Source organism: Chiloscyllium plagiosum, unplaced genomic scaffold (assembly GCF_037043375.1).
Source record: "Chiloscyllium plagiosum isolate Xiang-an unplaced genomic scaffold, Cpla_swu_hap1 HiC_scaffold_27, whole genome shotgun sequence".
NCBI classification, from domain to species: Eukaryota; Metazoa; Chordata; class Chondrichthyes; order Orectolobiformes; family Hemiscylliidae; genus Chiloscyllium; species Chiloscyllium plagiosum.
Genome location: NW_028270165.1, coordinates 78,057,920 through 78,071,654, shown reverse-complemented (window position 1 = coordinate 78,071,654; position 13,735 = coordinate 78,057,920). Strand labels below are relative to the sequence as shown.

The 13,735-nt window shown below is 46.6% G+C and overlaps 2 protein-coding genes across 8 annotated transcripts in view; one reads left to right on the top strand and one right to left on the bottom strand.

The window, feature by feature from the left end:
* LOC122543549 (uncharacterized) overlaps positions 1 to 13,735 on the top strand; it is a 178,136-nt gene that overhangs the window by 144,617 nt on the left and 19,784 nt on the right. For 5 of the 7 annotated variants that reach the window (XM_087974951.1, XM_043682361.2, XM_043682356.2 and 2 more), the window contains one exon: positions 245 to 2,171. The exons of 1 other annotated variant lie outside the window; for it this stretch is intronic. In XM_087974951.1, coding sequence (XP_087831077.1) covers positions 642 to 1,526 — 885 coding nt within the window. In that variant the 5' untranslated portion in view covers positions 245 to 641 and the 3' untranslated portion in view covers positions 1,527 to 2,171. Of the gene's footprint in view, positions 1 to 244; positions 2,172 to 13,735 lie in introns of those variants that run through there. One more of the 7 variants, XM_087974953.1, reaches the window with a different exon arrangement.
* LOC148144622 (uncharacterized) overlaps positions 1 to 13,735 on the bottom strand; it is a 36,980-nt gene that overhangs the window by 4,474 nt on the left and 18,771 nt on the right. The gene's annotated exons all lie outside the window — the stretch shown is intronic.

The window sequence follows — 13,735 nt, the reverse complement described above, 5'->3', positions numbered from 1 at the left end:
ATCCAAAATTCAAAGAGATGTCAGTCTTGACGTTTTTGCTTTTCTGCCCCTGTAAGATCCTGAATCAGCACCTTCAGGAGAATTAGTTAGAGCAGAATGAGAAAAGAGAGGGGGAGAGAGAGTGGGATGGTGCATTCAGTTTTGTGGAATAACGAAAGAAAAGTATGTTCCACACAAAGTAGAAACTTGTTCTGAATTTCTCCCCTGGACTGACAGTGATGACTTTTGTAATCTCTTTTTCCAGAGTAATTGAAAATCTGAAGTCCAAAGTTTCAAAAACCACAGATGAAGGGCTTCCGCCTGAAGCATCGACTCTCCTCTCCTGCTCCTCAGATGCTGTCTGACCTGTATTTTTCCAGCTCCACACTTTTCGACTCTGACTCTCCAACGTCTGCAGTCCTCACTCTCACTGTCACTTGATCCATTGGGACCACAACAATTTTCGACTGTCCTTCTGTGAGAAGGAGCAAAGCTTTTTGGTTCCTGTTTGAGTACGTTTTCAGTATCAGTGGGATTAGATGAGAAACCCTACTGTTGCAGTTCACTGAGTGTGGAGTCTGAAACAGTTATACGGCCTGGAAAGAGGAATTCACTGCAGGGAGGGACTCTACACGTGTTTATTTGTTGCTGAAACCTCGGCCATGGAGAAACCCGAGGAATCCCGCGCCGTGGAGAAACCGTGGAAGTGTGGTGACTGTGGGAAAGGCTTCCGTGCCCCGTCTGATCTGGAGACTCATCGGCGGAGTCACACCGGGGAGAGGCCATTCTCCTGCACTGAGTGTGGGAAGGCCTTCAGCGATTCCTCCACCCTGCTGAGGCACAGGCGGGTCCACACAGGGGAAAGGCCGTTCAGCTGCCCCGAGTGCAGGAAGGCCTTCAGCAATTCCACTGACCTGTTGACCCACCAGCGGGTCCATACGGGGGAGAGGCCATACAGCTGCCCTGAGTGCAAGAAGACCTTCAGCAATTCTTCCACCCTGCTGACTCATCGGCGGGTCCACTCTGGCGAACGGCCCTTCATCTGCCCCGAGTGCGGAAAGGGCTTTACTCAGGCCTCTGCCCTGCTGACCCACCAGCGGCTCCACACAGGGGAGAAACCGTTAACCTGCCCTGAGTGCGGGAAGGCCTTCAGCAATTCCTCCGACAGGCTGAAGCACCAGCGGGTCCACACGGGGGAGAGGCCCTTCAGCTGCCCCGAGTGCAGGAAGGCATTCAGCAATTCCTCCAATCTCCAGACCCACCAGCGGGTCCACACAGGGGAGAGGCCCTTCATCTGCCCCGAGTGTGGGAAGGGCTTTACGCAGGCCTCCAGCCTCCAGATCCACTGGCGGGTCCACGTAGGGGAGAGGCCCTTCAGCTGTCCAGAGTGCGGGAAAGCCTTCAGCCATTCCTCCAACCTGCTGGCCCACCAGCGAGTCCACACTGGGGAGAGGCCGTTCATCTGCTCTCAATGCGGGAAGGGCTTCACTCGCTCCTCCCACCTGCAGAGGCACCAGCGAGTTCATGCCCCAACGCAGGGGGATTGAAGGAGCGAAGGCCCAGTGCCATTATTGACTGGACTATCAACCCAGTTCTGGGGAGACTCTGGTTCGAATCCCACCATGGCAGATGACTGAATTGGGATTCGGGCAGAAATCTGGAGTCAGAATCGAACAATGAAACCATTTTTGGTGTTGGGGTGGGAGAAAACCCTACCTGATTCACTCCTGCCCTTTTGTGGAAAGGAAACTGCCGTTGTGGGAAAGGATTTACTCAGCCATCCCAGCTGTATCCTTTACCTGGTCTGGCCTACACGTGATTCCAGACCCACAACAGTGTGGTTGTCTCTACACTGTGCTCCTCTTCCCTCCCCCACTCCCCACCCTGGCAGTTGAGTGGAAGAAACTTGGAGACAGGGTGTGGATCTAATTTGCTAAGTGAGGTAATACTTCCTATGGATTAAGGATGTACTAAGGATCCAATTAAAAGGGGACAACTCTGTGCTGACCAATAATGAAAAAAGGTTTGGTGGCGGGGGAGGGGGTCGCACTGGTTGTTGGTAAGGGGACTGTGTGTGCTCAACTTTTGGTTGTTTAAAAGATATCAACTATTTTTTTCTATGCCTTTTTCCTTGGTGGGGGAGATCTGAAGCTGTAACAACGTTGGGTCACAATAAAGGTTACCTGAACTTAGCGCTATGTTCAGACTCTCATTGAAAGCTTTGAGCTCCAAGAGGTTTTTGTTTTAAAGCTGCTCATTTCTTTCGGTCTTCGGCACTAAGTTTCCAATGTTATGTATCAGATGGAGCAGTGAATAAGTAGCTGGTATTATTAGAACTTGTAAATTTTTTCAGGAGAGCAGGTACTGCGTCATTTCATTGGCATTGTAAAGTTTACTGGTAGCAGTAAGTGTATTCACTAGAAACAATGTTGGACTGGGGTGGGCAAAGTTAAAAACCACACATCAGGTTATAATCCAACAGGTTTATTTGGAATCATTACCTTTTTGGAGCACCACTCCTTCATCAGGTGTTTGTTCAGAATAAGGTTATTCTCACAGAATTTATAGCCAAAGGTGTCCAGTGTCATGGAGATGTGATTCAGTAAACAAATTTAGATCAAATCTTTCATCTTTTAGAATGAGTTTCTGTTATTTGGTAGATTAATCCCAGAACTACTTGTAATTTAAATGCAAAGCTTTTCTAACAGGAATGTCATTCTGACTGGACATTGGGACCCAGACAGAATTCACACCTATTGTTAGAAAAGCTCTGCATTTAAATTACATTCTGAATTGGTTGATCTGCAACATTGAGAATAGCTACAATGATAGAGACATTGTTAAAGTCTGAAAGCATCGTTAAAGTTTAAAAGAGCTTTTGAAATCTTTCTGAAACTTGTATTGAAATCTGCGCAGTTAGGCCACAACTCAGGACAGGCTGTAAGGGATGAATGGCCTTTTCCTAGTCTTGTGAAATTGGTTCCATCTATGTAGAAATAGAGCGAAGGAGTTGTAGAGTCCAGGCCAACCAGAGATCCTAAATTAATCTAGTGACCCATTTGCCAGCACTTGGCCCTCTTAATCCTTCCTGTTCATGTTTCCATTTAGATGCATTTTAAATGTTGTAATTGTACCAGTCTCTGCCTCTTCCTTCGGCAGCTCATTCTATACACGTACCATCATATGTGTGAAAAGGTTGCCCCTTATGTCCCTCATAAATCTTTCTCCTCTCACCCTAAACCTATGCCCTCTAGTTCTGGACTCCCCCTCACCCCACCTTGGAGATAAGACATACAAAAGTTGAGCAGCCAGACAAAATGCAAAAGGAATAAAATGTCGAGCTGCAGGAGCAATACAAAATTGCGACTCTACCCTTTTTAACTCCTTTTGGCATTTGGACACTTAAAATCTGTCAGTGACACCATCCCCACAGGGTATACTGCACATGCTCCTCGGTGTCAACAAGCACTGCGCATAATTGCCCGTGTCAGCAAAAGACTGCGCATACTCGTTGCCCGCAGAAGAGGTGGGCGATTTTCTTCTGATGGACCAATAGGAACTCCTGGAGGACCACAAGGAGGATTGGTCCTCCTGCCAATCAGAGGCCCCCTATTGACTGAATGTGGAAGTTGGACCATGAGCTTCAGAACCTGCTGCTGTTGCTCCTCTCTCTGAAAGAAGATTGAACTTTAGCCCAGTCTGCAACTTCCTTCCTCTGTCCAACATCTGAGAGTACGGCACTCTTCTTGCCCCTTTTTCCATTTATTTTTCATTTTGGGGTTTAATTATTGACTTGCAGTAACTGAAAGGAGAGGGAGTGAATCCGGGGCGAGGGGATGGGAGGACAGACTGGAAAAGTTTGTCCAGCTCTGTGTTTCCATTGGCAAAATAGACAGGCTGGAGGCTGGAAGAACACAGTGAGCCAGGCAGTCTTAGGAGGTGGAGAAGTCGACGTTTTGGCTCTAAGCTGCCTTCAGGACTGGGAGTTGGTGCAGGGGGAGCTGCAGAACAAGGGTGTGATGGGGGCAGGATGGTGATTAGGTTAGATTAGATTACATTACAGTGTGGAAACAGGCCCTTCGGCCCAACAAGTCCAAACCGACCCGCCGAAGCGCAACACACCCAGACCTTCACCTTCACCTAACACTACGGGCAATTTAGCATGGCCACTTCACCTGACCTGCACATCTTTGGACTGTGGGAGGAAACTGGAGCACCCAGAGGAAACCCACGCAGACACGGGGAGAACGTGCAAACTCCACACAGTCAGTCGCCTGAGGCGGGAATTGAACCCGGGTCTCCGGCACTGAGGCAGCAGTGCTAACCACTGTGCCACCGTCCCGCCCACTAAGTGGGGATTGGTGAAGACAGGTAGACTGTATGACCTAATATAGCTTTTAGCTTTGACAGTTAGATTAGAAATGTCAGCTCTTTTCTCTCCTTACAGATGCTGCCAGACCTGCTGAGGTTTTCCAACATTTCTCTTTTGGTAGACAGTATGACCTGGTTGGTCAATGGGAGGAATGAATCTGGTTGGTGGCAGGGGGAGTGGAAGGGAAGGGGAGGGGCCGTGACAGGAGGTTACTTGAAATTGGAGAACTCAATGTTGAGTCCTCTGGGCTGTAGGCTACCCAGGCGGAATAGGTGTTATTCCTCCAATTTGTGGTTTGGTTTGTTGTGGCAATGGAGGAGGCCAAAGATGGTCATGTTAGAAAGGGAGTGGGAAGGAGAATTAAAATGGGTGGTGACTGGGAGGTCTGGTTGGCCTCTGCGGACCCAGCTGCAAGGCTTGGCAAACCGTTACCCAAGTTTACGCTCAGTCTGACGGAGGTAGAGGAGACCACAATTGGCAAACACATGGCCTTTGCTTAAGTATAGCCTTTGTTGTGAAAGAAGAAGCAGAAAGGGGTTGCATTGTTTCTACGGTAATATATTGGAATGTGGAGAAAGTGAGAACTGCAGATGCTGGAGATCAGAGTCGAAAAGTGTGGCACTGGAAAAGTGCAGCAGGTCAGGCAGTATTCGAGGAGCAGGATAGTTGACGTTTAAGTTAAGAGCCCTTCATCAGGAATGATGTATGGATGTACAAAGGGCCCTCAATGTCCTTCTACATGAGTCAATGCCAGTTTCAGACCTGTGCAGCAAGCAATCAGCATGTAAAGTGGTATAAAGGGTATTGGCAAGAGGAATTGAGTTCAGAAGTGGGGATGTCTTCCTGCAGTTAAGGTGTCATTGAATATATTCAAGGCTGAGGTCATCAGATTTTTGAACAACAAAGAAGTGGATGTTTATGGGAGAAGGAAACAAAATGCTTTTAAGACTGTTATAGAGTCATACAGCTCAGAAACAGACCTGTCAGTCCAACTTGTCCATGCTGACCATATTCAAAAACCAAACTAGTCCCACCTAGTTTGGCCTATATCCCTCCAAACCTTTCCTATTCATGTACTTATCCAAGTGTATTTTAAACATTCTAACTGTACGTGCATTCTCCACTTCCTCTGGACATTTGTTCCACCCACACACCACTCTCCAAAAAAGAAGCCCCTCATATTTTTTTAAATCTTTCTCCTCTCATGTTAAGAATTGGCTCCCTAATCTTGAAACCCCTAGCCAAAGGAAACAGCACCTGCTATTCACCTCACCTATACCCCTCATGATTTTGTAAACCTCTAAGGTCACCTCAGTCTCCTATGCTCCAGTGAAAAACGTCCTAGCCTAGCCATCTAAATGTTGGTATATTTGTATCCAGTTATTGATGCGTTCAATGCTGGTGCAGGCTGGAAATACTGAATGGCCTACTCCTGCTCCCAATTCTCACATTCTGTGTCCAGGACAGCAAGAGACCATAAAACATAGGAGCAAAAATTGGGCCATTCAGCCCATCAGGTCCGCTCATACCATTCAAATGTGGCTGATACATTTCTCAACCCCATTCTCCTGCTTTCTCCCTATAACCCTCAATCCATTTGATACTCCAGAATTGTCTCCCTCAGTCTGAAATATTGTCAGTGATCTGGCCTCCACAGCTTTCTGTGGCAATGAATTTCATCGATTTCCCCACTCTCTGGCTGAAGATGTTTCTCCTTAGTTCCATTTTAACAGGTATTCACTTCACTCTAAGGCTGTGCCCTCGGTACCTAGTCTCTCCTACCAGTGGAGATATCTTCCCAACGTTCAGGCTGTCCAGGCTGTTCAGTATTCTGTGTGTTTCAATTAGATTTCCCCCTGAGTGTGGGCCTGTTAATCAGCATGAACCAGACCCTTCAGGATGAGGTACAGTAGGGTTTAGGTTCAGCAAAGTGAGAATTGGGGAAGTGTGTGGGAGGGAGATTATCAGTTTCTAGAAAAGTGAGAAAAAGGAGAGTTCACTATAAATTAGAATTTATCAGCTGGCCAATAGGCTGGGAAGTGCCAGATGGAATTTAACTCAGAAATTTGTGCTGTTGCATTTTAGACAAGCAATCCAGGCAGGACTTGCTCAGTTAAGGCAAGTGTTGCAGAACAAAGACATCTTGGAGTGCAGGTTCATAGTTACTTGAAAGTGGAGTCTCTGGTAGACTAGTGAAGAAAGCATTTGGTATGCTTTTCCTTTTTGGTAAGAGCATTGAGTATAGGAGTTGACAGGTCATGTTGCGGTTATGTCACTTTTGGAATACAGCATTCAGTTCTGGTCTGCCTGATATAGGAAAGATGTTGTGGAGCTTTGAAAGGGGTTGGAAAAGATTTCCAAGGCTATTGCCAGAGTTGGAGGTTTTGAACTACATTGAGCGGCTGAATAGGCCAGTGAAGTTTTCCCTGGAGCATCGGAGGCTGAGGGGTGACGTTAAAGAAGTTTATAATGAGCATTAATCTTTTCCCTAGGGTAGGGGAGTCCAGAACTAGAGGGCATATGTTTGAGGTCAGAGGGGAATGATTTAAAAGGGACCTGAGGGGCAAATATTTTGAGCAGAGTGGTGCATGTATGGAACAAGCTGCCAGAGGAAGTGGTGGAGGCAGGTACAATTACAACATTTAAAAGACATCTGGATATGTACATGAATAGGAAGGGTTTAGAGGAATATAGGCCATATGCTGGCAAATGGGACTGGATTGATTTCGGATATCTGATCGATATGGACGAGTTGGGCTCAAGGGTCTGTTTGCATGCTGTTTGACTCTATCATCTTCGGTGAAAGCAAAGTGTGGTTGTGAAGACTGGATTTATAGAGCAGCTTTCAAAGGTGGTTTGCCCTTACTAGGAGCAGAAGACGTTACAGTGAAATATTTCATTTGGGAGACAGCAACTGAGTCAGTGATTACATCTGGGATTTTGGTGGAAAGTGGGAATTCATACCCTATTCAGTCATTTCTGCTGGCAGATGAGACTAGGTTTCCAGCATCTGCAGTCATTGTTTTTACCTAGTCGATTTTAACCCCACTGTGAATCCTCTTGCAAGGATGCCTGCCTTGAAGGAGTTTTCCTCCTCGCTCTCTACAAGAATCTCGGAGTCCATCTCCCACTGCAACTCTATGCTACTTTCTCCCCACCCCAAGCCTCTCCACCCTGCAGGCATTCTGCCTCTATTCCCGATGAAGGGCTTTTGCCCAAAACATCCATTTTATTTTTGTTTTTGTTTTTTTTTCCCCTGCTCCTCGGATGCTGCCTGAACTGCTGTGCTTTTCCAGCACCACTCTAATCTAGAATCTGGTTTCCAGCATCTGCAATCATTGTTTTTACCTTCAAAATTAGGGGGAGTAGATTTAGGACAGAGATGAGGAGGATCTCTCTCTGTGAGAATCTCTGCCCAAAAAAGCAATAGAGGCAGCTTCATTGAGTACATGCACGACATAGTTGCATGGGTTTTTGCGTGGTAAGGGAACTAAGGGTAGTTGGGATAACGGTGGGAGGAGGAGCTGGGACAATGGATAGATCAGCTATGATCTAAATGAATGGTGGAGCAGGCTGGGTGGGCCAAATTGCTTTCTCCTGCTTCTATTACTATGAAACTATAACCCTGCATTTCCCATTGGCTAATCCACCTAACCTGCACATCCCTGGACACTATGTGCAAATTAGCATGGCCAATCCAAATCAAGGCCGGTGAGTCATGTAGGGATGTGGAAAATGAAAATCAGAGAATGATAGAAAGGGACAAGGAGAGTAAATGTATCAGCAATAAAAACTGGATTCTGAAGATCACAAAAATTGAAACTAAAAAGGGTGTGCCTGAATGTGTGCCACATTGTAACAAAAGTGAATGAATTGACTGCGCACATTGAATAAAATAAGTACAATCTGAGACTCTTTACAAAGACATGGCTTCAGGATGACAATGATTGGATCCTGAATATCGAGGGGCTAGTTAAATGGGAAGCTAGGTAAAGGTAGAGGGTTGGCACTGCTAATCAAAGCACTGATCACAGGGTAGTGTGGTGTCAGCTCGGATTTCAGGTTCTAATTTCTCTGTCCTCTGTTGAACTCCCTGTTCCCAGAATAAGATGTCGGTCTATTCTCAGCTTTGTTGGATTTCTGCTGCTGCGCAGACACCTTCTGGAGAATAAAACATTGTTAATCAAGACCCAACCCACGATCTCCCAGCCTGTCAACCGATCAGACACAGTGTAGTTATAGCAGGGAATCAAACAAGAAAAATGAAACCAAATTAAAAATAAATAGATGCTTGTACTTAATCTCTGTTCATTTGGAAGTAAACCAGAAATGGGGGTCTCCCAGGATTCTTATAGTTCCCTACTTGAGGAATTCTCTCTCCCTTAGAGTAATAGAGATGTACAGCATGGAAACAGACCCTTCGGTCCAACCCGTCCAGGCTGACCAGATATCCCAACCCAATCTAGTCCCATCTGCCAGCACCCGCCCATATCCCTCCAAACTCTTCCTATTCATATACCCATCCAAATGCCTCTTAAATGTTGCAATTGTACCAGCATCCACCACATCCTCTGGCAGCTCATTCCATACACATACCACCCTCTGCCTGAAAACGTTGTCCCTTACATTTCTTTTATATCTTTCCCCTCTCACCCTAAACCTATGCCCTCTAGTTCTGGACTCCCCGCCCCCAGGGAAAAGACTTTCTGATAGGAAGGAGACCAGAATTGCACGCAATATTCCAACAGTGGCCTAACCAATGTCCTGTACAGCCGCAACATGACCTCCCAACTCCTGTACTCAATACTCTGACCAATAAAGGAAAGCATACCAAACGCTGCCTTCACTATCCTATCTACCTGTGACTCCACTTTCAAGGAGCTATGAAGCTGCACTCCAAGGTCTCTCTTTTTCAGCAACACTCCCTAGGACCTTACCATTAAGTGTATAAGTCCTGCTAAGATTTGCTTTCCCAAAATGTAGCACCTCGCATTTATCTGAATTAAACTCCATCTGCCACTTCTCAGCCCATTGGCCCATCTGGTCCAGATCCTGTTGCAATCTGAGGTAATTTAGGTATGACTGCGTCACTTTACATATTAAGATATCCCTTTGAATGTTCCCACATCCCTGTGAAATGTAATCTTGTCCATTTAAATCTTTTTCTTTGCAGAAATAGTCCGTTAAAATGTCCATGTCCCTTTAAAATGCAGATTTCCCCCTTTAGATATGATGACATGTTATATATAGGAATATCTGTTTAAATTGAGCCGTGAGCTTTCCCAATGTGGACAGGGCTCCTTGAAACGTGGCAGTGACCCCCTGCAGCTGCAGAGCGAGACAGGAGAGTTTGTTTTTGTGAATGAGCAGTTGTAGCGCGAGGTGGCTGTTGCTCGGTGACGGTGAGGCTCCCCCGGCCCCGCCCATCCCCCCGTGCAGACGTCACGCGGGGGTGAAGGCGGTTGGGAGGAGAAGTCGCTCGAGGGGGGAAGCGGCGGCCGTTAGGAAAATGGCGGCATGCGGCCGGGGCAGACACCCGTCACTGGGCACCGCCGCCTTCCTGGCGCAGCTGCTGTGCCATGGCCACACCGCCCGGCTGTACAGCAGGCAGGAGCCGGTGAGCTTTCTGGAGGCGGATGGGGTTAAGGGCCTGTTTGGGAACTCGTCGGCCGCCTGGGTGGTGGAGTTCTACTGGTCGTGGGGCGGCCCCTGTGTCAACTATGGGACCACCTGGAAGGTACTGGGCCCGGGAGGTGAAAGGTGAGGCAGGTTGTGGGGGGGACGGACGGAGGGGAAGGAATGTGGGGCCTGTCCTGTCATAGTGACATTTTTTTTTTACAGTGAAAGACATAAGGCGCGGTGAAGTTGACCTTTCGGACTTGTTCAGGACTGGAGGTGGGAGCTGCAGATAAAGGGGGTGCCAGGGGCAGGGTGGTGAAGTGGGGATAGGTGAATATAGAAAGAGGGTACGACCTGGTTGCTCAATGGGAGGAATGAATCTAGTTGGTGGCAGGGATGAGTGATGGGAGGGGGAGGGGAGGATATTTGAAATTGTTTGGACCTCAATGTTGAGTCCTCCAGGCTGTAGGCTGCCCAGGTGGAAGATGAGGTGTTGTTCCTCCAATTTTTGTTTTGGTTCATTGTGGCAATGGAGGAGGCCAAAGATGGTCATGTCAGAAAGGGAGTGAAAAGGGAATTAAAATGGGTGATGACTGGGAGGCCTGGTTGGCCTCAGCGAACCGTTCTCCAAGTTTACACTTGGTTTCCCCAATGTAGAGATGACCATAATTGGCAAACGCATGCCAAGTGCAGTACCACAATGTGAAGTCATAGCCTTTTGTGTGAAAACAAACAGAACGGAAGTCTATTGTTTAAATGGTGATATATTCGGCTGTAGAGAAAGTGAGAACTGGAGATCAGGATCATAAAGTGTGGTGCTGGAAAAGCACAGCAGCCGAGGAGCATGAGCCCTTCAGGAATGATATGTAGATGTACAAAGGGGCCTCAGCAGCCTTCTACACAGTTAATGCCAGTTGTCAGACAGTTGCAGCAAGCAATCTGCAAGGCAAGTTGTATATTAGCAAGAGGAATTGAGTTCAGAAGTGTGGTTATCTTCCTGCAGTTACGGGGGGTAATTGAATAATATTCAAGGCTGAGTTCATCTGATTTTTGAATAACAGAGAAATGGATGGTTATTGGGGGTTGGCCAGAAAATGGTTTTTGGACCAGTACAGAACAGTTACAGAGTCAGCCAGCACAGAAACAGACCCTTCAGTCCAACTAGTCCAAGTTGACTCTGTTCTCAAACTAAACTAGTCCCACCTGCCAGTATTTGGCCCATTTCCTATACATGTACTTGTCCAAATGTCTTTTAAATGTTGTAACTGGACCTGCATTCACCACTTCCTCTGAACATTCATTCCATACATGAACCACTCTGTATAAATACAAATGGTCCCCTCAAGTCTTTTTAAAATCTTTCTCCACTCATGTTCAAAATTTCCTCCCTAACCTTGAAACCATCAGGGGAAACAACACCTGCAGTTCACCTCATCTATCCTCCTCATGATTTTATAAATCGCTGGAAGGTCACCTCTTAACCGCCTACGCTCCACTGAAAAAGGCCCAGCCTATCCACTTAGATATAGGTAGATTCATATCCAGTTATGATCTGTTCAATGCTGGGGCAGGTTCGAAAGATCAAATGGCCTACTCCTGCTCCCAATTCCCTCCCTCTGTGTCCAGGACAGCAAGTGACCATAAAACATAGGAGCAGAAATTAGGCCATTCAGCCCATCAGGTCTGCTCATACCACACAATTGTGGCTGATAAGTTTCAGCAAAGTGAAAACGGAAGGAGAGAAAATGTGGGATGGAGATTTTCAGCTTCCAGGGAGTAAAAGAAGAAAGAGTTCTCTCTAAATTAAAATTGATCAGATGGGCTGAGGAGTGGCAGATGGAGTTTAATTTAGAGCAATGTCAGGTTTGCATTTTGGTCAGGACTGACACAGTTAAGGGGAGTGTTGCAGCACAAGGAGTCCTTTAGAGTGCAGGTTCATAGTTCCTTGAAAGTGGAGTTGCAGGTGGAAACGATAATGAAGAAGGCATTTGGTATGCTTTCTTTTATTGGTCAGAGCATTGAGTGTAGGAGTTGGGACTTCATGTTGTGGCAGAATATTGGTTAGGCCACTATTGGAATACTGCGTTCTGTTCTGGTCTCCCTGATATAGGAAAGAACTTGTAAAACTTTGCAGGCGGTTGGAAAAAGATTTGCAAGGTTGTTGCCAGAGTTGGACTACAGGGAGAGGCTGAATAGGCCATGGAAACATTCCCTGAAGCATCGGAGGCTGAGGGGTAACCTTATAGCCATTTATCATGGGCATGGATAGGGTGAATACCCAAGGTCTTTTCCCCAGGTTAGTGGAGTCCAAACTAGAGGGCATATGTTTGAGGTGAGAGGGGGATGATTTACAAGGGACCTGAGGGGAAACCTTTTCACGCAGAGAGTGGTGCATGTGTGGAAAAGCTGCCAGAGGAAGTGGTAGAGGCTGGTATAATGACATTTAAAAGGCATCTAGATGGGTACGTGAATAGGAAGGGTTCAGAGAGATATGGGCCACATGCTGGCAAATGGGACTAGATTAATTTCTGGTCGGTATGGACGAGTTGGAACGAAGGGTCTGTTTCTGTGCTGTATGACTCTAGTTGTCTTCGGTGAAAGTAGAAGAGTAGTTGTGAAGACTGGACTTTCAGCGCAGCTTTCAAAGATGTTTTGCCCTTACTGAGAGCAGAAGACATTACAATGAAATCTTGCATTTATGAGTCAGCGATTGATTGAGTGAGTACATACAGGATTTTGGTGCAAAGTGGGAATTCATTGCATGTGGGATGAACCCCTACCCTATCCAGTCATTTCTGCTGGTGGACGAGACCAGGCCTCAAGTTTAGGGGGAGTAGATTTAGGACAGAGATGAGGAGGAACTGCTCATCCTGGAGGGTAGTGAATCTGTGGAACTTTCTGCCCAAGGATACAGGAGAGAGAGAGACAGCTTCATTAAGTATATTCAGAACACAGTTGGATTGGATTTTGCCTGCTTGGGGAGTTAAGAGTAGTTGGGACAATGCAGAGGATGAACTGAGACAATGGATAGATCAGCCATGATCCTAATGAATGACTTTTACACTGAAACTATAATTCTGCATTTACCATGGCTCACCCACCTAACCTGGACACTATGGGCAATTTAACATGGCTAATCCAAGTCATGGGCAGTGAGTAATGTAGTGATGTGGAAAGTGAACATCAGAGAATGATAGAAAGGGACGAGAAGAGTAAATGTACCAGCACTCAAAACTGGATTCTAAAGATCACAAAAATTGAAACTAAAAACGGTGTCTGAACGTGTGCTGCATTGTAACAAAAGTGAATGAATTGACTGCACACACTGAAGAGAATAATTATGATCTGAGACTCGTTAGAGGTATGGCTTCAGGATTACAAGGATTGGATCCTCAATATCAAGAGGGTAGTCAAATGGGAAGCTAGGTAATTTAAGGTGAAGGGTGGAAGGTATAGGAGGGATGTCAGGGGTAGGTTCTTTACCCAGACAGTGGGGGCATGGAATCCGCTGCCTGTGGGAGTGGCAGAGTCAGAATCATTGGTGACCTTTAAGCGGCAATTGGATAGGTATATGGATAGGTGCTCGGCACAACATCGTGGGCCGAAGGGCCTGTTCTGTGCTGTATTGTTCTATGTTCTATAGGTAAAGGTAGAGGTCTGGCACTGCTAATCAAAGCACTGATCACCTCGTAGTCTGGTGTCAGCTCATATTTCAGCTCCTGATTTCTGGGAACAGGGAGATGAACAGAGGACAAAGATGTCAGT